Raw genomic sequence first — 24,016 nt, forward strand, 5'->3', positions numbered from 1 at the left:
AACTGCAAAGAGAAACAACACAACGGATATGGAGGACTTCTTAGCAAATTGGGTCTTACCAGAGACTAAGGCTCAGGCAAGAGGTGAGGCTGAGAAATTTATTACTCAGAAACTTAAACTGAAATATATATAAACTATACAAGGATTTAATTTGTAATAGAATATTCCTCCTTTCTCTTTCAACACTACATTTTCTACTTTTTCCCAAGCAAACTATTTTCCCTACTTCAATTTTTTTAATCAGGTTTTTATTGAAGTATAATTTACTTATAAGAAATCTAATCAGCTTTCTATATACAATTCGATGACAAATAGACACGATTACATTCTTTGACAAATATAGTCATGCAGCCACCACCACAAACAAGCTACAGAATACTTCCATCACTTCAAAAAGTTCTCTCATGCCTCTTGCAGTCAATTCCTTCTCCCATCCCTGGACCCTGGCTGCCAGTGATCTTTCGGTCACTAAACTTTTGCCTTTTATAGAATTTCATGTAAGTGGAATCATAGGGTATGCAATGTTTTGTATCTATCTTCTTTCACTCAGCATAATTCTTTGGAGATTCATCCAGGCCATGCTGTCTATCAGTTCGCCATTCCTTTGTAGTGCTAAGCAGTATGCCACTGTATGGACTTCCCACATTGTGCATATCTGCTCACCAAGTGATAAACATGTGAGTTGCTGCTAGTTTTTAGCTGTTATGAGTAAAACTACAGTGAAGAATCATACAAGCCTTTGTGTAGTCATATGTTTTCACTTCTCTTGGGTAGGTATCTAGGAGTGCAATTGCTGGGTTGTATAGTAAGCATACATTTATAGGAAACTGCTATCTAAAGAAATTAAAACTATGGGCCAATAATTGTCTACTTTCACTAAAGATGTTTCTTTTTTGGTCACATAGCCCAAAGCACTTCTCAATTGCCCTCCCCAATTCATGAATTTTGCATTCCTAACACAGATCTGTATACCCCTTCCAGTTATCAGAGCACATTCACATGCATGATCCCATTTTATCCTACCACCAACTCTGAAAGATAGTCCTGGTTGATACTCAGCTGCTCAGAGACAACCTGAGCAGATGCATATGTTATCTGTCTGACTGGCCAATAGCCAAGCCAAACGGGCTGTCAGATATCTCAAATATCACTTTTGAAGTAGGTACTATGGCCCCATCTGAAGAAGAGAAAACTGAGGCTCAAAAAACTGAAGAATCTTGACCAACATGAGACCCTGGAAGAGCATAAGGACGAAGGACTGGCACCTAGACCTTCTTCTAAACTCCTGTCCTTTCCGTGTCTTGTAAGCACCCCCAAGGAGTAAACAGGTATATGTATGTTTGACGTATAATTAGATTGATAAAGAGGGTACCTTTCTTCCCATAGGCCTTGCATGACGAGTTTGTCCTATGATGTCCCCAAATTCAACTCTAGAAAATATTGGCAAAAATACATTGGATTTCTCTCCCTAAGGAGCAACAGGGATAGAAAAGATTATCAGAAATGCCAGAAGCCTCCATCTTTGAGGGGAGAGGGCTAGAAGCCAAAAGCTGTGATGACAAGGATCAGGGACTTTCCATTCCCTGTGCATCCAGGCTCACTGTGACCCCACAACGAACTCTGTGAGAGCCAGGCCAGGTACATGGCGGCTACAGCCCAGCTATCAAGCCTCACTTCACTACTGCATGAATTTTATTTTTCTTTCTTTAGCTTCAAAAAGATTCAGGTAATTTAAGAGGAGCTCTTTCTCCATTTTCATAAATAATGGTTACATTGCCACATCTTACGAACCTTCCTAAAAATCACTAACAAACATTTAGTTTGATAAAACTGAACAGAATACAAATGAGAACAAAATTAACATTATCTGGATTCAACAGCAACCCCAAGGTGCAGTCATGGTCTCCGTAGAGTGACTTGTAAAAGTAGAAATGGCACCAAATCACCACCTTGCCAAAGGCCATGAAAAATGCATTTTTTGAGGGATGTGAATCCCTCCCATATGTTCACCCAGACATTGTCTCTGGTCCCAAGCTTAATATATTCAAATGTTTGACAACCTGAAATGGGAAAAGAGCTTTTTACCTGAACATAAACATTATTTTGTTTTCAAGATTGATCTGGGTCTGAACATGATCTGCCTTTACAATTTGGTGTCTAAAACTGATCCTATATGTATCCTACATCAGGATTCCAAAATTGAGCATTAAAGAAACTATGGCTGCACTTAACTTCATGAAGCAAAAGTTTCTTGAGACAAAATTGCGAGAAACTGTTAGAAGAATGATCTGCAAGACACATATAGTTTGGTGAAAAGAGAAAAGAGCATGAACTGTGCAGATAGAAAAGGAACAGATGTACATACACTTCTCTAGCACAGACTGTTGTGGGGAGGCTCAAGGGCCACTGTCCATGGTGGTTTTCTTTGGTAAAGGGAACAGGGACCAGGGATCTGTGGTACAGTAAATACTTTCCCTTATATTGCTAGAATTTCTCTTTATTGTGGTCATATATTAATTCTCTCTGCCCCCTTTCCCCTATTCTAATGAATCATGAATATGTTAATTACATAAAAATAGAGATAATATAAACATATTTCAACTTTCTTACATCTTAATATTTTGTCAACTTTGTTTCAGTTCTTATTTTTTTAAATAAATATCCATAGATTACAGACATGTGATGCTTTTATCTCCCCCATCTCATTCTCTTTTTTTGTCAGAGATAACACTTACTATCTGTGGTATTCAAACTATGCATGTGTTTACATCTTCAGTACATATAAATCTATAAATATAGCATTATTTGCATGTTTTTTAATTTCATATAAATTGTATGATATGTACCTATGCTTTCTCAACTCACTTTTTTAAATTCAGCATTGTTTGCTAAAATAATTCAGGCTGTTATATGTAATATATGTAATTCTAGTTCATCCATTTTAACTGTCTTGTAGTATTCCATTATACAAATTTCCAATTTATTTTTTTTTTAAATATTTTTATTTATTTCTAGGAGAGAGAGAGAGAGAAAGAGAGACAGCGTGAGCAGGGGAGGGTCAGAGAGAGAGGGAGTCACAGACTAAAAAAAAAGCTCCAGGCTCTGAGCTGGCAGTCAGCACAGAGCCCGACGCGGGGCTCGAACCCACGAACCGCGAGATCATGACCTAAGCGAAAGTCGGACGCTTAACCGACTAAGCCACCCAGGTGCCCCATCCAATTTATTATTTTTAAAGCTTTTTAATGTTTATTTATTTTTGAAAGAGAGAGACAGAGCACTAATGGGGGAGGGGCAAAGAGAGAGGGGACACAGAATCCAAAGCAGGCTTTAGGCTGCTGACAGCTGTGCTGACAGCTCAGAGCCTGACACAGGGCTCAAATTCACAAACATAGAGATCATGAACTGACCCAAAGTCGGACACTTAACCTATTGAGCCACCCAGGCGCCCCTCCAATTTAGTACTTATTGTCCCATAATAATAATTTCTTATTCTTACAAAAAATGCTACAGTAAACATGTTTATAGATGTCTCCTTAAGTACTGCATGAGCATTTCTGTAAGGTATATGCCTAGAATCAAGATATGCTTATTTGCACAGGAGCTCTCTAAAGTGCCTATAGTGGCAATTCAAACTCCTATAGTGCTTCTGCTGTTCCATAGCATTTTGCTAGAATCAACTTTTAAAATTGTTAAGGGCCACTGGGTGGCTCAGTCGGTTAAGTGTCTGGCTCTTGATTTCACATGAGATCATGATCTCACAGTTCATGAGATCAAGTCCCATGTAGGGATCTGTGCTGATAGCATGGAGCTTGCTTGGGATTCTCTCTCTCCCTCTGTCTCTGCCCCTCCCCAATCATGTTCACTTGCTCTCTCTCTCAATAAATAAACTTCAAAAATATTAATCATGAAATAAAATACAGTTTTGTGAAACTTAAATATTATCTCATTTTTATTATATTTTCAATAAATATATAAGTGGGGTAGAGGAAGGAGTAGTAGCATGAGGCTCTAAGACATCACCAAGGCACAAAAAGACAAACACACTACTAAACCAGTATCTCTAGCTAAAACAGCAGCAAATTCATGAACATTGTGCTGGCCTCATCCCCTCACCCATCCCACTTCATGCTGGCAATACCTAATTTCCTACCCTAAATCCCAACTTGGTTCCATCCCCAGACATCAATACCCTGTTTAAAAGGGCTCTGGGGGCCACTCACATAAAATCTTATGGTTTATCCCATTGCCAGAGGTGACTAGGATCCTGCCAACTTCTAGATCCACATGGAAGGTCATGTATAGCTCTGTTACCAGCTCCAGCCAGGTTTCATTCTAACCATATCCTATTGAGGAGGGCAAATGAGAGAGTGGCATCACTACAGAAAAAAATTCCCATGGCAACCAAATAAGGTCATTTAGTGTAACCAAATCTTTATGAGTGTATGAGGGGAACAACTGAGAGAAGTTACAAGAATCAGAAATCAATGGAAAAACTTCCAAAATGGACAGTCTACAATGGGTAAGAGTTGGTCCAGCAATTCTTTTTGTAATTGAACTAGACACACAGATCAATAACTGAATGGTAATGAACCTGATGATACAAACTGTATTATGTAGCTTAGCAAACATTACATACAGAAAAAAAAAAGTAAAAATAACTAGAATATACAATAATGAAGGACTAATACAAAATGCTATGTGCCAGGCAGTGAATGCTTTAAATGTATTATCTCATTTTGCCCTGACTATCTCCATTTTTGCAGAAGACAAAACAGAGTCTTTCAAATGTTAAATAATTTGATAAAGGTCACACTGCCAACTATCAATTAAATTTTTTTAATGTTTATTTATTTTTGAGAGAGAGAGAATAAGAGGGGAAGGGGTAGAAAGAGAGAGATAGACACAGAATCCGAAGCAGGCTCCATCCAGGCTCTGAGCTGTCAAGACAGAGCCCAACGTGGGGCTCAAACTCATGAACTGTGAGATCACGACACAAGCCAAAGTCAGACACCTAACCGACTGAGCCACCTAGGCACACTACCAACTATCAATTAAATCAAGATTTACTCTCAAAGGCAAGTCCTGAACAATTGTACTATACTCTCATTAAAAAGAGGAGAGAGGGCCCTGGGTGGCTTAGTTGGTTAAGCATCCAACCTCAGCTTAGGTCATGATCTCACAGTTGGTGAGTTCAAGCCCCACATCAGGCTCTGTGCTAACAGCTCAGAGCCTAGAGACAACTTCGGATTCTGTGTCTCTCTCTCTGCCCCTCCCCAACTCGCGCTCTGTCACTCTTTCCTTCAAAAATAAACATTAAAAAAAAAAAAGGAGAAATGTTCACAATACATTGTAAATGTATATAAATATTCAAACGCATAGAAAGAAATAGAGTATGCATGTATACCAAAATGTTTGTAGTTCTTACTTTAGGACAACATAATTTGATGTGAATTTCATTTTATTTTCCTACATGTGCTTTTCTTTATTTTTCAAATTTCAACATTTGAAAATAAATATATTACTTTCTTAATCAGAAGAATACTATTTTAAGAGACTGTATGGAATTTATACTTCCTGCTTGCACCTCATTAGCTATTTAGTTTTTGTTCAGACCTGGTATATTTACCCATAGCTCCCACAGATAAGTGCTTAACAAATGCTCTTCAAGATGAAAATAACACATAGGTGTAGCCTAAGGGCAAAATATTCCATGAACTGAGAGAGAGAAAACCCAGAGCCTTCTCAGAAAGCAAAGCACTGAATGTTTTGTGGTAATTTACCCCAAATTAAGTAGAGAAAATGCACTTGAAAGGTAAGGTTCTGGAGCAGCACAATATGGCAGTCTGAGTTTAAAAAAAAACAAAAGCACATTTTGCAAATTAGTTCTGTCACTAAAAGGTACATTAGCTTTTTTTTTTTTTTTTTTACAAAGAGTTTATTGTCAAATTAGTTTCCACATAACACTCAGTGCTCATCCCCACAAGTGTCCTCCTCCATGCCCATCCCTCCCCCCCACATCCATCAGTCCTCAGTTTTTGTCAGCATTCAAGAGTCTCTCATGGTTTGCCTCTCTCCCTTTCCCCCACCATTTCCCCCCTTCTTCTCCCCATTGTTCCTCCGTCAAGTTCCTCCTAATCCTCCTATACGTGCAAACAGAGGATATTTGTCCTTCTCTGCCTGACTTATTTCGCTCAGCATAACACCCTCAAGGTCCATCCATGTTGCTACACATGGCCAGATTTCATGGTTTCTCATTGCCATGGAGTATTCCATGGTATATATAAACCACATCTTCTTTTTTTTTTTTTAATATTTTTTTATTTATTTCTAGGAGAGAGAGAGAGACAGAGTGAGCAGGGGAGGGTCAGAGAGAGAGGGAGTCACAGACTGAAACAGGCTCCAGGCTCTGAGCTGGCAGTCAGCACAGAGCCTGATGCGGGGCTCGAACCAACGAACCGCGAGATCATGACCTAAGCAAAAGTCAGATGCTTAACCGACTAAGCCACCCAGGCGCCCCAAACCACATCTTCTTGATCCATTCATCTGTTGATGGACACTTAGGCTCTTTCCATGTTTTAGCTATTGTGGAGAGTGCTGCTATGAACATTGGGGTACATGTGCTCCTATGCATCAGCATTTCTGTATCCCTTGGGTAAATTCCTAGCAGTGCTATTGCTGGGTCATAGGGGAGTTCTATTGTGAGTTTCCTGAGGAACCTCCACACTGTTTTCCAGAGGGGCTAAAGGTACATTAGCTTTAAAGTCATTTGGATCATAGTAAGACTGACAGGGACAGTTTACAAAATAGCAGCGTAATGGAGGAGAGGAATATTAGTAGGAAATGAGGCTCACAGTTGTCTGGAAAGATAGGCAAGTATTTCATTGATCCCATATGATTGAGAGAGTATGAACTGTTGTTTGGTTTATTCGATTTTTAAAAACCAAAAATCTTATACAAAAAAATCAGAAATCCCCCTATGAAATACAAATTATGCCAATAATGGTATTTATAAGTGCCATAGAAACTGACCCCAGACAGTTCAGAGAATTTTTATAACTTTGACCTGCTTGACAGTAGTTAGTAGCAAAGATTAAAACTCAAAACTCTTTTTTTTTTAATATTTTTATTTATTTCTAGGAGAGAGAGAGAGGAGAGAGAGAGCGTGAGCAGGGGAGGGTCAGAGAGAGAGGGAGACACACTCTGAAATAGGCTCCAGGCTCTGAGCTGGCAGTCAGCACAGAGCCCGATGCGGGGCTCGAACCCACGAACCGTGAGATCACGACCTAAGCAAAAGTCAGACGCTTAACCGACTAAGCCACCCAGGCGCCCCTAAAACTCAAAACTCTTTACTCTTAGTTCTCTATACTTCTACTAAGAGGTACAAATTAGAGGTACCATCTAATCCCCCTACCCTTGTATCCTCACCATAGAAATAATTTTTGTCCTAAGAAATGTAAGAATATATAGGACAGCCTAAGCAAGGTTTTTTACAGACTGCCTTTGTACCTTTCCAGGCCCATCACCAACCTCTTCTGTCTTCTCACCGTCAATCTGCTCCTCCAGTCACTAGGCAAGTAGGTCTTATACTTTCACACACTCATGCCTTTGTTTGTCTTCTTTCCTGTCCTGAGTATACCCTTCCTCCCTTCTTAATGCCACTGAATCCTTCATCCTTCTGTGTCATGTCCTTCTGAAGGCTTGTTCAGCCCCGAGAGAACTAACCCTGTTTTCCTCATTCCCTTGTTTGATTCGCCTGTGTATCATCACCACGTAACCTTGTGCTGGGAGTACGATGGATGCCAATACAGTAACCAATTGCCGAGCACCAATAAAGTGGCTGGTGCTACCTTAGGAGCTGGAGACACAGAGATTATAGGCATCCTGTATCTGAACCAGGCTCACAGGACAGTGATTTGACAAAGAAATAAACAGGAATCATTGTTGTGGCAGCATCAACAGAGGCTACGATAGTTTGTAGAAACCAAAGAAAGTAAGAAACGCTACATGGGTGGGAACAGTGATCAGTCTGGCCCATTGTTACCACTTTGTGGCATTCAGGGATGTCGTATAAGAGAGCACGACTGTTTTCTATGGAATCAACCTCAAAAGGTCAACGTATTCAAAACTAACCCTTTCATCCACTGTCTTCAGCCAACTTCCCTCCCTAGCTTTTCTCTCTGTGATACCACTATGGTTTTTCTAAGACCCAGACTTGAAAGCTTTGTTATATTTTTTAATACTTATTTCTTTGAGAGAGAGAGAGAGTCTGCGAGTGGGGTAGGGCAGAGAGAGAGACAGAGACAGAGAGAAACTCAAGCAGGCTCATGCTAACAGCTTAGAGCCCAATGCAGGGCTCAATCCCCTGAGTCATGAGACATGACCTGAGCCAAAATCTAGAGTCAATTGCCCAACTGAATGAGCCACTCAGGAGTCTTGAAAACTTTGTAATCTTTTATTTTTCCCATTTATCATCTCTCATATCCAAAATGTATTAATTGATCTTTATTTAGTAATATTTGGTTCTCCATTTCTGAAGCCCTTACTCCAAATTATTCATCATTCAAATCTGAATTCTCTGTTCTTTCTCCTTTCTCATCCATTTGTCACAGAGCCATAAGAATGTGTTCTGAAAAATGTGTATCCCCAAATCTCCCTATTTGGAAGTGTGCAGTGATTCCCACTGGGTATAAATCCAATCTGGCCCTATCCTCGGCTTCCACCACTATTCAGACATCATCTTCCTTCCAACATGTCATCTATATGCACCTTCCAGAAATGCCCCATACATTACCTTGTCATGTATATCATACGAAGTAAATAAGTAATGATCACCTACAAATGTACTTCTCAAAATCTACTTGAAAGAATCCTTATAGAATGTGGTACCATGGGAAATCTGACAATTCTTAAGCCCAATAGCAACTAACAAAGGTTAAATATAATTTGACCAAGTTTTGACAAGTTCCTTCAAAATTACTGGGTGAATATCATCTAGTCCCAGCGGTTTAATGATTACTTACTTTGTCAATCAGGCCTTGAGTATCTAATGCATTTACCAGTAGTTGTTCTAAAACCTCTGAAACTATCTTCTTCTAAAGAAGACAAATTTTCTTAATATTTTCCTCAGAAAAAATGGTTTCAATTTAATGATATAAAGCTTTGAAGTTTCCTGGAAATTTCCCATGCAATTTTTCAACACAAAGAAAATCAAGAATGTAAGGAGTACCATAAGGCTTTGACCTATTGAGTCCCCTGGAGAAATCAAAGTACCTTCAGTTAATTGATATTATTGATGCATTTCCCAATAGCCATCAAAATGGTACTGATTCTTAGGAAACCACTTTCAATGAAATCCATCACAAAATTTTTGAGTACAAAATATGTACTTGCTTCAGGGACTTTAATTCTAGGAATACAATTAGGCTGTCAAAGAGGACCTTTACAGACTATGAAAAAGACAGAAGTTCCAATTAAATCTAGAGCAATAATCTGACATAACTGCAAATACATCAGCTCTGGACTACCCTGCTGATGAGTCTATGAACCAGAAACTAGAAGGCATAAGACAAAAAGAGACAAACACCAAGAGAGTCCAAACCAAAAGAGACAGGGAGAAAAGAGTAAGATAAAAAGAGGAACAGAAAGAAAGGCAGAGATGGTTAGTAGAAAGAAGTCCAGAGAAAGAGACAGAGCGACAAGCAGAATAAATAACAAAGACACAAAGAAAAAGAGTACAGGAGAGACATAGAGAATCCCATGTTTCAAGAAGAAATTTCCTAGCTCTACATGATTAAGTTCAATACTAATTACAGCCTTCTGATTACTGAACAAAGTTCTTAAATTCACTCACAACATCAGCTATCAAAAACCTATAGTTATTAACCAGTGATATCTTGTGTTAGGAAAAAGGAATTAGAGAGATTTGCCAAAGAGAAGAAAAGGATGAAATATGAGCTAGATAAGGGTGTTTATTAAAAAGGATACCTGGCAGGGTGCCTGAATGGCTCAGTTGGTTGAGCATCCTACTCGGCTCAGGTCATGATCTCACAGTCTGTGGGTTTGAACCCCGTGTCAGGCTCTATGCTGACAGCTCAGAGCCTGGAACTGCTTCAGATTCTATGTCTCCCTCTCTCTCTCTCTCTGCCCCTCCCATGCTCATGCTCTGTCTCTCTGTCTCTCTCTCAAAAATAAACATTAAAAAAAAATAGATTAAGGGAAAAGGATATCTGGGTACCATCAACCTATGTTATTTCATCAGTAAGTCTACAGAGCACATCATCTACATTTTTAGAATCTCAAAAGAAAACCTCTTCCTGGAAGATTTTTCATAAAATTAAACACTGGGAATATCACTAATGTGATCTAAAGGTCCAACTATACCAAAGGCTCTACAAAGCAAATGAAAAGAGACTCCATCCCTCCAGAGAAGCTTTGAAACTAAGACAACAATAACAAAGATAAATATTGTATGACAACTAAAAACAAATAAGTAAAAAGTCAAAATTTCACAGTATATAAGCATAAATCTGAGTGAATGTCATAAGATTATAGGAGAAGAGGGAACCAGATAATGCTTAAAAAGCAAAAGAGAAGCAGTTTTGTTTCCTCTTGGAGAAAATGACAAACTACCCAAATATCTACCTTAACTTCATGCCTCAAATGGCAAGTGGATTTTTGCTTTTAATATCAAATGCAGAGTGTTGGGTTCATTATACTCCTTAATTCACAGTATACCATCATCACTGGCCTTTTCAAGGCAAATCTTTTTGTTTTATTTGGTTGTTTTTCAAACTTATTTACTGTCTTTTAACCCCACTCCTCATTCCCACCTCCATCCCACGTCTTAAGCAGACAACCATTCTAAGATCTTTTTTGTTTATATGTCTTCTTAGAAAATATGAAACATTATTTTATGTGTATGCAAAATTGTATTTATATGTTTATAAACATATAAATATGTATAAACATACATATTTATTTATATGTTTATATGTATTTATATTTATATGTATGCAATTGTATTTCATTCTATTTTTTATTATTTTTATTCAGCCTTAGGTATATAAGATCCATCCATGTTGCTATACATATATTAGTCAGTTGTTTCTAACGTCTGTAAAACATTCCCTGGGAGGCACCTACCACATCTTACATATCTACTTTCCCAGAAACGGACCTCCAGATGAACCCTACTCTTGCAAATAAGGCTATAATAATTATCCTTGTATATATACCCATAGGTAACTGAGTGACAATTTCTTTGGGAAATATGCCAAGGAAGTGAATTACTAGGTCATTTAATATAAAAATATATTTAAGTTGGTATAATACAAGTATGTTCTCCAAAATGGTGGCACCACGCTTCATGCTCACCAAGCAATGCATGAGGGTTCCTATGCCCTCACAGCCCTACCAACATATTTTACATCTCTGCTGTAAACTGATCTCATTATTTTCAAATTTTGCTTTGTTCTGATTACTACTGAGTTGAGATTTCTATACATGTTAGCTTTTAGGGTTTGTCTTCTTTAAATTGCTTATTCAGAACCTTTGTTCAGTTCCTTACTAGGGCTACTGCCTTTTTCTTGTGGATTTCCAGTAGTTCATAGCCCATAACAATTTTAGACAGTGTTAAGATAAGATCTTCTCCCATTTTATCATCTCACAGTGTCTGTCATGGTATCCTTGATTGTAGAAATTCTTAATTCTGATGCAATCAAATTCAGTAATGTTTTTGTTGTATGGTTTGTGCTTTTTAAGCTGTCTTTGTGTGAGAATGTAACAATAGGAGATAGATGTGGAAGTCCCATTCTTAAGGAAACAACCAAAAGGAAAATTTAAATACCTGAGAGATGTGGGCAGAAATGTCCACATGGCAAGGTGAAGAAGGAAGCCTCTTAAGAAGGCATGACTTGGGATACATCTTGGCCACATACTGGCTGTGTAACCTTGGACAAAGTGCTGAACTTCCCACAGCCTGTCGCCTGTAGCATGTGAACGATACCTAGCGCAAAGGACACTGTAAGTAAAAGAATCTGTGCAGTGACTACTGTGTAAAAGACACTCAATAAATGTGAGTCCCTTTGTCCCCTTCCTCCTCATTCCTACTTCTGCCTTGAGGCAGAGAGGGAATTTGTAACCTCGGACACTTGGAATTGGATCCTTCAGCTGATCCCACAACTGCAAATTCAAAGAATCACCTGTGGATACAGGCTCTTTAGAATAGTTGCTCACGTTGTGATGGGATATTAGACAAAGATAAATCCCGGGTTGGGGGGGTGGGGGGGAAGAACACTGAAAATGCTGTTTCCCCAATGAGACCAAAGGAGGAGAAAAGGACAAGTACAAATAACTAATTCTCTGATGACGGTGCCTTGTGCACAAATTAGTTAGCACTTCACTACGAAATGGATTGAAATTATCAGTGGTAGAATGTCTTCCTTTGGAAGATGTGCTAAGAGTATGCAGGAAGGCGATTTTAAGTTCCTCTAGGATGGACACAGTATGAGTTTGGAATATGCTTAAACTGCACCTTTCTAGACTTTCTGATCCATGCTGCTTAAATCTTCAGAAAAATAGACTGTCGCAAACAACCCCATCATGATTTCATTGATGTTTATTTTCCCTTCTCTTTGTTATGTGCCTATACTTTAGAAGCACGTCAAAACTTATTGCTATTTGGATATGACAGAGACATAAAAGACCTACGGAAATCACGTAGGGCTAAAGGAATACGTTTGAATAGGAATAGGTTTTTAATATTCCTTTTAAATGTATGATATTTCTCACAATCTATTCTTCAGATCAATGGATATTCAATATGCATCTATCACATACCAGGCACTGAGCCTAGTGCTAAACGAGATACAAGGATAAGATCTGGCTTTTACTCTGGAGGAGGTCACAGTTTCTCAGAAGGGAGAACCCTGTGAATAATAGACTTCAAAAATTGTGATCATTGCATAATATACGCAAAGTGCTAAGAGAATAGAGATGAAAGAACAATTAAGTTGACTAGGTTTGGATTCAAGAAAAGATCCCTTTTAAATGAGTCTTTAAAAATGAGTAGGGATTCTCCCTGCAGAGAAGGGTGGAGTTAGGATTAGGGCTAGGGTGAAGGTTAAGTTGGCCAGAGGCCCAAGAAGTAGCTTTTAAGGCAAAGAGGTATGAACATGGCAAGAGCAGTTAGGCACGTGTAGCTGCAGCCTAAGGTGTGTGGCTAGAGAGGAACTAGAGATAAACTTAGAAACATAGCCTAGGGTCACATTTTAAAAGGTTGTAAGAATTTGAACTATACCCTGAACAATGAAAAAATTTTAAGCAAGGGAATGGCATAATGAGATCCATATTTTACTAAGACTACTGAAGCAGCCGTACTGAAATTGATCAAAATGAGACTGGGGTCAGGGAGATCAATTAGGAGATGATTATAACACTAGTCAGGAAATGTTAGGTCCTGAACTCTGATGCTACAGTGAGGATAGAAAAAAGGAATCATGCATGACATTTAAGGCTTGGTGACCAACTGAACGTTGGAGCAATAGAAATGAAAAGACTTAATTCATTCAACTAATATTTCTTGAGGCTTTTCTGTGCGTGAGACACCATGCTAGAGACTAGGGCAAATTTTCTCAACTTCAACACTACTGGCACTTTGGAATGGATAATTATTTGTTGAGGTGGAAAAAGGACCTGTTCTGCACATTATGGGATGTTTAGCAGTATTCCTGGCCTCTACACACTGAACTCAAGTAATATTGCCTCTTCGTCACAACTATCAAAATTGTGTCCAGACGTTGCTTAATTTCTCCTGGGGAGCACAAATGCCTGTAGTTAAGAACCAGTGAAACTGAGGTCTCTGACTCTAAGAGCTTACCATCTAGTAGAGAAAGGATGTATAGGGTCCAGAAAAAGCAGGAGATGAGCAAACACAGAAAAAGTCTCCATAGAGGAGACATTTGAGCTGAATCCTTAAATATGGGCATTCCAGGCAGAGAATAAACACATGAAAGCAAGACACCATCTCAGATATTAGATGCTCCAAGCATGGGTCCCTGGGGCCACAACTGTGGCATTGTCTGGATTTTTTATAGCAACTTTCTGGTAAAACCCACTGCTGACGCTAAGAAGAGCAATGGCAGCCTTGGTAGTCCAGTTCTACAGAATGGTTCTTAAATTCATTCCTGAAAAGCCCAATTTAAAGTCTGAGATTTCCCAACAATTCTGGAAAAAAGTTTAAAATCCTATGATACACCCACGCATGCTTTAAATTTCAGCCAGGTAGAGTGGTTCCACAGCTAAACATTAACTGTCAGTCAATTCTACATATTAAGCCCAGTTTAGTGCTACCTCTACCTCTCTTCCTCCCACTCCAAAATCATTTCTGTGAAAACAAGTCACAAGGTACACATGCTTTGCCATGACCCAGAAGAAGTACCAATCAGGGAACTCAGGTCAAAATCTAAGGCCAGAGAGACTGGATTCTTAAGTTTGTAAGGGCCATTTTAAGAGCAAGTTGTTTACCAATCAGCATATTGGTGATATTGATGTTCCAAAGCCTGTATAAACTGGGCTAAAGAGGTATATCTTAGAGCACTTTGATAGGATGGAGGGAGCATAAATTAGTCTGCTTTGCTGTTTTACAGTCTTATAATACACTCCACGGCTAGCTAGCCCTCTTCAAATATAAGAAATAAATAAACTCTTAAGACTTGGCTTTTCTTAAGAAAACATGAAAAAGGAGATAATGAATCAATACAAACCATATCAATAGCTTTAAAAAATCAATTTGAATCAGGTGACAATCAAATACTTTAAATCTTTACCATGTAATGAGTTCCTAAACATCAATTAGAAAATCACTGAAGTACCGATAGAAAGTGTGCAGGGGATATTCACAGATAATTTAAAGAAGAAAAATACAAGTAACAATAAATATATGAAAATATTAGTCTCACCAATAAGCAAATAAATACAAAATAAAATAAGAGTCAAATATCATTTTAAGCCCATCACAATGGCAAAGATTAGAAAAAAATATCTGATGCATATGAAGGCACAGGGATTAAAATATTAAGATATACTACTGACAAGACAGTAGATGTGCATCATCTTTCTGGAAAACAATTAAACAAATATATCAAGAGCTTAAAAATAGCAATATTTATATTAAAATTTTGAATAATTAAATATACTATATTTACACTGTATTATAAATAATTTATATTACAGATAATATTATATAAGTTCTATTATATTAACATCTCACAAAATTAAAAATATTTGGACAAACATGGTTTCTAAGAATTTTATTTGCATTCTTTATATCTACAGGAGCAGCTTCAAAGCTATTTTTTGCCACTCTTTTAAGACTCCTTAGAATATCCCAATCATTCCTCTCTTTCTTAAAATCACAAAAAATGTAAAAATCTCTCCTTTAAAAATCAATCTGTATTAAAAGATTGGTACAGCTATGTTATTGAAACAGTAGAAAAAAAGAAAAAGGAAATAATCAAGATGCCAATAACAAGGTTTTGGTCATATTAATAATTGTATATTTGTATTTTATAACCATCAAAATTTATTTCAAATGATATTTATTAAATGCAGTAAATGTCTATGACATATGGCATAAAAGGACACACATATATATAGTTTCATCTCAAGTTTATAAAATAAAAATATATGTACATGTGGAAAAATTAGAAATATAAAAATGTTAGCAATACTTTGGGAGATAAGATCGCAGATGATTTTTATTACTTTTATATTTATGTACATGTTCTCTATAATGAGCAAGTATTGATTTTACAATCAGAAAAAAAATGTAAGCAAATTATGATGGGTCAACAATATTACCTATAAGTAGAAGGAAGCACTATTTTTTTATTATTATAAGTGACTAATAGCCTAAGGAAAGACCTACCTCAAATAATTCACTGTTCCTCAAACACTGAAAGAGTAACTAATAAGTCTGAGTATGGTGCTAGGTGCTGAGGATAGAGAGATGGATTAAATTCAGTCCAGTTTCTCAGGTGCTCCCAATACAATTTACAACATACAATATTCTAGGAAAGCCCAGTACCTCTACAGAGATGTCAGTCTCCATAGAGAACTAATAAGTACTAAATAATCTGCTATTTGGGTTTCAGAGACCATATAATGAGACCCACAGAATTATGTCTACTGAAGAAGGGCAACAACATTCTGCCCAAGTTCCCCTTTCTTGCCCATGTATCAGCCTCTTTTGGATTTGGCTGCTGGCTCTCATTGTTTGACTCAGTCCATTTAAATCTGATGTTTGTTCTGTTCTCTCAGGATTGATTTGAAATTGTACTTTCTCCTGTCTCACTTCTAAATTTCGCTCAGCATCTTGTCTTACTTGGCCCATTTGCATGTCTGTCTTCTTCCAACTCTCCAAAGATAATTCACAGACCCTTAGCCTGACACACAAATAAACTAACACATACTGTAATACTCAACTCTAGAATTGTACAGTTAAAAAAAATCATCTCTGATTATATAAGAAATCTGCTCCATAGCTTATGCCTGGAAGAACTCCTGCTCTCATGAACTCTAGCTTCACTAATCCCTTGTTGATTCTCATAAAAATCACAACCTTTTCAGGGCACCTGGGTGGCTCAGTTGGTTCAGCATCCAACTTCGGCTCAGGTCATGACCTCAGCCGTCATGAGTTCGAGCCCCATGTCAGGCTCTGTGCTGGCAGCTTAGAGCCAGGAGCCTGCTTCGGATTCTGTGTCTCCCTCTCTCTCTGCTCCTCCCCCACTCATGCTCGCTCATTCTCTCTCTCTCTCAAAAATAAATAATAAAGCTTAAAAAAATGTTTTTTGAATCACAACATTTTCAATCTGGAAGAAACCTTACAGATTCAAATGTCAGACATCTCTCATTTTACAGATGATAAAGTTAAGATCCAAAAAGATTAAAAGACTGGACCAAGGTCACACAACTAGTTGGTGGCTAAACCAAGGACATAACATGGGTTCCCTAAGAGATGAGCTCTGTACCACACTACCTGCATACAGAGGTCCCTTTATGCTGAATTCACTCTGTCTCCTGAGGGAATTTCTCCATACCTGGTTCAGCCTAACTTTCCAGTGTCCTCAGAGCTGAAAATAGCCTGGTTGCCAGACAACTGTTTATCTACTTTGAGCCCCATGGAATAAGGAGTGGGGTGAAAGTGAGTCTTGGAACACCACAATAGATTCTAGTGAGTAAAACTCACTTCCCCTGGGTTTTGAAAGCCCCAGGAGCAATCAGTACCTTGGCTTAGTTTTCAATACCAGGCAGATAGCCAGGGAAGATCAGGCCCAGATACAGAATGAAAAATGAGGATAAGAAAGAAACAGGAATGAGAAATATGTCCAGAAAGAAGGTGCAGACACCAATATATTTTGTCACAGTACGGGTAAGCCTTTGAGACAGCTCTGCTTTAGTCAGATGGCTAAAAAGGGAAAGCTCCATTATAAATGAAAATAATATACAAGTATTTGTATATGAGGCAATATAGCCTAGTAACATAAAGCACAGACTTTGGAGTTTGACAGTTGGTCTCTTACTAGTGTGTAACCTTGGGCAAACTACCTCACCTCTGGTTTTCTCATCTGTAAAAAAAAAAAAAAAAAAAAAAAAAAAAAAAAAAAATAAAAAAATAAAAAAAAAAAAAAAAAAAAAAAAGGCTAGATCTTCTAAGGTAGTTGAGAAATCGTAAAAAGGAAAAAAGGTTATACAGATTTAGATAGATATAGATGATAAATGTGTGTGTTGTGTGTGTGTATACACAATAATATATATGTATAAATGTTAAAAATCTGGTGCCTAATACAGATTAGTGCATAGCAAAGGCAACTGAACAAAACTCCTGGCTGACACTACAAAACTAGTATCTCAGTGGTAATCTATTCACGTAGGCTCAGAGAAATCAAAACAGACTATCCCAATGGTACTTCCAAAATGGTGGAGTGAGAAACTTGACAGATCTGTCCTCTACAAAACATTTAAATAAGAAAAATTAGTTTTTAAAAAATCACTTAAAGTCTCTCAAAATTGTCTTAAGGGCATAAAGCAAATGGAGAAACATTCATTCCAGAAAAACTACTAAACCTGAGTAAATGAGTCTATAGAATTTGGGCCATGACCTGCTTCCTTCTCCCACCCCCAGCTCTACTATGTTACAAAAATTCAATTATGAGCACTCCACTCCAAAAGGGCTGAGTCCCTATCCCTCTGCCTAACCCCAACTCATATGGTAGGAATCCTACCTTAAGTGTAGCCACCAAGAATGCTTGGCTCCTGATCATCTCTGTCTGTCTCAGCTTACGCACAGGCTGAAGTCCCACACTGGGAGGCAAGCTGAGAAGACCAGGAGCTATCACTCTCCCTTCCAGCACCGGTTCAGATTCTCAGTCTGGGAGAAGTACGCTATTATTACTGTGCCTAGCTCCTGTGCTATACTTTAGCACAGAGGTCTTTCAGAAAAGAGGCAAGCAAAGAAAAGGAAGAGCTTTGCAGTTCTTACCCAGGGTAGTGATTGTATTTGGAGCAGAACATAGAGAATTCCATGCCTAAGGGTGTTGTTCAAAACAATGGAGGGTTTGGTAGAAAACAATTAAAGGAGTGCTAGAAGTTTTACGATGCTGCTAGTACCAAGCAAAATGGCAGAGCAATCAGAAGTTTAACAGAACCAGGAAAAGAAACAACCAAGAAAAGCCCTCCTGGGATCACCCAGTAAACCCTGGTGATTGGAAAAGCTATGCACATGTTCCTACTCAGGAACAATGAAAACAAGACATGGGTCAGATTGAAAATATTCCCCAAGCTGCCCTCAGATCCATCAACAAAGGGCAGAAGCTTCACTGGCACAGGAGGCTTAAGCACAGCTTCGGACCAAACACATGCTGAAAAATAAGCTATTCTGATACAGAGGAAAGTATTATTAAGCAAGACTTAATAATAAAATTGCACGCATCCTAGCAGGCTGGAAGAGTATGTGCATGCCCAAGGCTGCACCCTCTCAAGATGGATGGTAGAGGGAACTTCCAAGCTATTGGGCGGTGGCTGAACTTAAGGAAAAACCATAAACTCCTTAAGTTTTAACAACAGCCCCCAAGCCATGTGTACGCCCAACAATAAAGGGTAAAAATATAACTGACTAATAAGATCTACACACAACGTTTCACCAATAAGTAATTTATGTGGATCAAGGGCTGACTCCAAGTGAGCTAGACTAAAAGTTCAAAAGGGCAAAATAAAAGCATTTTGCACAGGGACATCAGAATTTGTACATTATGGGAGAAATAGACTTCACACAGTACAATCAAATCATTAAACAAATAAAGGGCAAAGAAAATAAGAAAAACAACATCAACCTCCAGTGGGCAAGAGAGGGAAAGGGATAAGAATCAGTATCAAGAGTTACTGGAATACATTTTTTCAAATGTTCAGTTTTTGACAACAACAACAACAAAAATGATGAGACATGAAAAGAAATAGGAAAATGTGGCAAATAAACAGGATAAAAAGTAGGCAATGGACACTGCTTTTGAGGAGGCCCAGTTGTAGGACATATCAGAAAAAGACTTCAAACCAGCCGAATTTATAAACATGTTCAAGGGCCTCAAGGAAACCATACTTAAAGAAATTAAAGGAAGTTATGATGACAATGTCTCAGCAAATAAGAATATCAATAAAGAGATAAAAATTGCAGGAAAAAATTCTAGAGTTGAAAATTATGTTAACTGAAAAAGAAATTCAGTAAAGGGGCTCAACAATATATTTAAACTAGCAGAAGAAAGAATAAGTGAACTTGATAGATTGATACAAGTTATGCAACCTAAAATAGAGAGAGAAAAAAGGGGAAGAAAAATGAGCAGAACCTCAGAGAAATATTGGAATCATTAAATGTACCTGCATACTGACAGTGGAAGGATCAGAAGACCAAAAAAGGGGTAGAAAAATATTCATAGAAATAATAGCTGATAACTCCTCAAATTGAAAAAAATCACTAACTGACACATCCATAAAGCTCAACAACTGCCAAGCAAGATAAAAGCAAAGAGATCCATACCTAGATACATCAGAATCAAAATGATGGAAACCACAAATAAAAGAAAATCAGTAAGAGCAAAATGGTTAATCACATATAAGGGAATCCCAATAATATTAACAACTGACTTCTCATCAGAAACAGCAGAGACCAAAGGACAATGGATGACAAATTCAAAGTACTGAAAAGTAAAAAACTGTTACCCAAGAATCTTATATCCAGTAGAGCTATGTTTCAAAAGTTAAAATTAAATAAATAAAAAGAATGGATGAAGGGTTAGAGAAATTTCTGCTAGCAGACCTACTTTGGTGGAAAAAAACTAAAGGGAATTCTTCAGGCCGAAAGCAAGTGACACCAAATAGTAATTTGGATCCTTATCCTCATAAATTAAAAATACTTATACTAATACTTAAGGAAATACTATAAATAACTGAATGCCAACAAATTACTTAATTTAGATAAAATGAATAAATTCCTAGAAACACACAAACTACTAAAACTACCTCAAGAATATAAAATATGAATAGATCTATAACAAGGAATGATATTAAATTAATAATTAACAATCTTCCCACAAAGAAAATCCCAAGACCAGATGGCTTGTGAATTCTACCAAAAACTTAAAGAATTAACATCAATCTTTCACAAATTCTTCCAAAGAACAGAAGACCAGGTAGTACTTTCCAATTAATTATTTGAGTCTAGAATTACCCTGATACCAAACCAGGTGAAGATATCACAAATAATAATAATAATAAAACTGTAGACCACTATCCTTTATGAGTATAGATGTAAAACTACTAGACATAATACTAGCAAACTGAGCAGTAACATATAAGATTATATGCTATAACCAAGTGCAGTTTATCCAAAGAATAGAAAGCTATTTTAATATCTGAAAATCAACTAATGTAATATACACAATTCAATAAGGAAAGAGTAGTTTTTTCAATAGATGAAGCTGAGACAATTGAATGACTACATGCAAAAGAATGAAGCTGTACTCCTACCTAACACGATATGTAAAAATTAATTCACAGACCTAAAACTATACAACTATACAACTCTTAGAAGAAAATTTAGGAGTAAATCTTTGTGATCTTGTTTGGGGCAAAGGTTTCTTAGATATAACCCTAAAAGTACAAGCAACAAAAAAATTTAGATAGGTTGTGCTAAATCAAAATTAAAGACTTTTCTGCAGGAATATTACCATCAAAAGAGTGAAAAGAGAATTCATAAAATGGAGAATATGTTAGTAAATCAAACATCTGATAAGGGAAATGCATCCAGAATACATGAAGACCTTTTACAACTCAATAATAAAAATTTAAATAACATAATTAAAAATTGGGCAAAGGATCTGAATATACATTTCTCCAAAGATACGCAACTGGCCAATAAGAACATGGAAAGATGCTAAACATCATTAATCATTAGGGAAATGGAATTCATAACCACAATGAGATATCTCTTTATACCCACTAGGATAGTCATAACCAAAAAGACAGATAATAACAAGTGTTGAGAAGTACATGTGAAAATTAGAATACATTAATGGAGATGTAAAATGGTACAGTCACTTTGGAAAAGAGAATGGAAGTTCCTCAAAAAGTTAAGCACAGAGTTACTATATGACCCAGCAATTTGACTCTGTGGCATATATCCAAGAGAAATGAAAACATATATCTATCAAAAATTTATACATGAAGGTTTTTAGCAGAATTATTCATAATTGCCAAAAGATAAGAAAAAAATATCCATCACCTGATGAATGGATAGATAAAATGTGGTATATTTTTAAAAAATGGAATATGATTCAGCAACAAAAATTAAGTAGTGACTCATGCTACATCATGGATCAACCCGGAAAACATGCTACATGAAAAAAAACCAGTCACAAAAAAATACATGGTGAATTATTCTGTTCATGTGAAATATTAAGAATGGGAAAATCCATAAATAAAGAAAATTAGCTATTGCCTTGGGCTTAAGAGGGAGGTAAGGGAGGGAGGGAGGGAGAGAAACTGCTATTGAGTAGGCAGTTTCTTTTCAGGGTGATGAAAATGTTCTACAATTAGGCCACACAATAGCTGCACAATTCTGTGAATATTACTAAAAACCACTGAATTGTAGATTTTAAATGGGTGAATATTATGTGTGAATTATACCTCAAAAAAGATGTTTTGTTTTGTTTTGTTTTGTTTTGTTTTGTTTTGTTTTTAAATACCTGACCATCTACTTCTATACTGAGTCTTTCTTTTGGCATTAGAGAAAGTCAAAACTTTCTATAAACTCTTTAGAGAATGTCAACTAGTTTCTATAAAATAGTTCCTCTGCCATAGGAAAACAGTCCAAAAATACATGAATAGTCCATGACTGGTCCACAGGAAAACAGTCCATGATCAGTCCAAGACTGACTAACAACCCACTGGTGACTGGTTATATATCCCTGATCTACTATCTGTTGGAGCTGAGCTAGAATGCTGATAAGTAAAGGTAGAGCTTCTCACTGGATAATTCCTTGCATTAGAGGCCTCAGGTTCTGTAAAAATAATTAACTAAAATCAATTCCAGATGTAAATATCTGTTTTCTATTTTGTTAATTCTTTTTTTATTTTTTATTTAAAAAAAAATTAAAGTTTATTTATTTCAAGAAAGAGAGGGTGCAAGTGAGGAAGGGGCACAAAGAGAGAGAGAAAGGGAGAATCCCAAGCAGGCTCCACATCACCAGGAAAGAGACAAATGAAGGGTTCGAACTCACGAGCTATGAGATCATGACCTGAGTTGAAGTCAGATGCTTAACCATTTGAGCCACTCAGGAGCCCCCTAATTCGTTAATTCTAAAAATGTTTGTACATTGAGGCTCCTTGAAGGAAATTATAGTTTTTCTATCCTAGGCACACTTTTCTCCATGCTCTATGGAATGAAACTAATGTTGTACTAGCTACAAGTTATTGATAGTGATGATAGATATCATGGACCAATAGTTGTAGATCTTCATTTAAAAAGTGACCCTACACAGTCAGCTTTCTTTCAGAAAGAAATAGAAGAAAGGTAAGAAAGGAAGAAGGAAGAAAAATAAATATAAAAGTAGAGAATTCATTAAGCCAATGGAACAAGAAATGATTTTATCTTCCTTCTTATCATCTAAATTGTAATATGAATCATGCAAACTATAATCAACTATATCATGTGATATTATTTTTATAAAGTAACAGCAAATTGACTTGAAAAGACAAAGGGTACCTTCTGGAGGAGTCCCAATGCTGCTTCCAAGACCCAAAATAGCCATCTTGTGAATCCTTGGCACCAGCATCATAGCAGATTCCTCCCCCCTCTCCCAGTGGGGTATTTTGACCGGCTCCAAGTGGACGTTCTCCAGCCCATCTTCCTGCAGGTTCTGGTACATGATTTGGATGGCTTTTTCTAGGCTCTTGGAGCCACTTGGTCTGGGTCCAACAGTATCAACCAGAAGTGCCAATCTCTCATAGGATCTGTTCTGGGCTTTACCATAAACAGCAAGGTTGATGATTGTTTTAGCAACATCTCCATAGCTGGCTATTTCTTCTTTTATTTCTTGAAAAGTCCTCTGAGAGATGTCATTCTTATATATTGTTTTCCCAGAGTTCAGGGATAAAAGGTGAACAACACCAACAAATGTGAGAAGGAACTTCATTGATTTTTCCAGTAGGTTTTCTTCCTAAAATAATCTGTGTAGGCAGAGAAGGACAAATATCATATGTTTGCACATATAGGAGGATTAGGAGGAACTTGACGGAGGAACAAGGGGGAGAAGAAGGGCGGAAATGGTGGGGGAAAGGGAGAGAGGCAAACCATGAGAGACTCTTGAATGCTGACAAAAACTGAGGACTGATGGATGTGGGGGGACGGGGGGATGGGCATGGAGGAGGACACTTGTGGGGATGAGCACTGAGTGTTATGTGGAAACTA

General features: G+C 37.3%; 1 protein-coding gene across 3 annotated transcripts in view; it reads right to left on the reverse strand.

Annotated features, from left to right (window-relative positions):
* Positions 1-24,016, reverse strand: part of CPQ (carboxypeptidase Q) — a 386,524-nt gene that overhangs the window by 256,922 nt on the left and 105,586 nt on the right. For all 3 annotated transcript variants that reach the window (XM_039253463.1, XM_039253462.1, XM_039253464.1), the window contains one exon: positions 23,312-23,775. In XM_039253463.1, the coding sequence (XP_039109394.1) occupies positions 23,312-23,741 (430 nt within the window). In that variant the 5' untranslated portion in view covers positions 23,742-23,775. The remainder of the gene's footprint in view (positions 1-23,311; positions 23,776-24,016) is intronic.

Source organism: Hyaena hyaena, unplaced genomic scaffold (assembly GCF_003009895.1).
Source record: "Hyaena hyaena isolate Hyena2069 unplaced genomic scaffold, ASM300989v1 scaffold_452, whole genome shotgun sequence".
Lineage (NCBI taxonomy): Eukaryota > Metazoa > Chordata > Mammalia > Carnivora > Hyaenidae > Hyaena > Hyaena hyaena.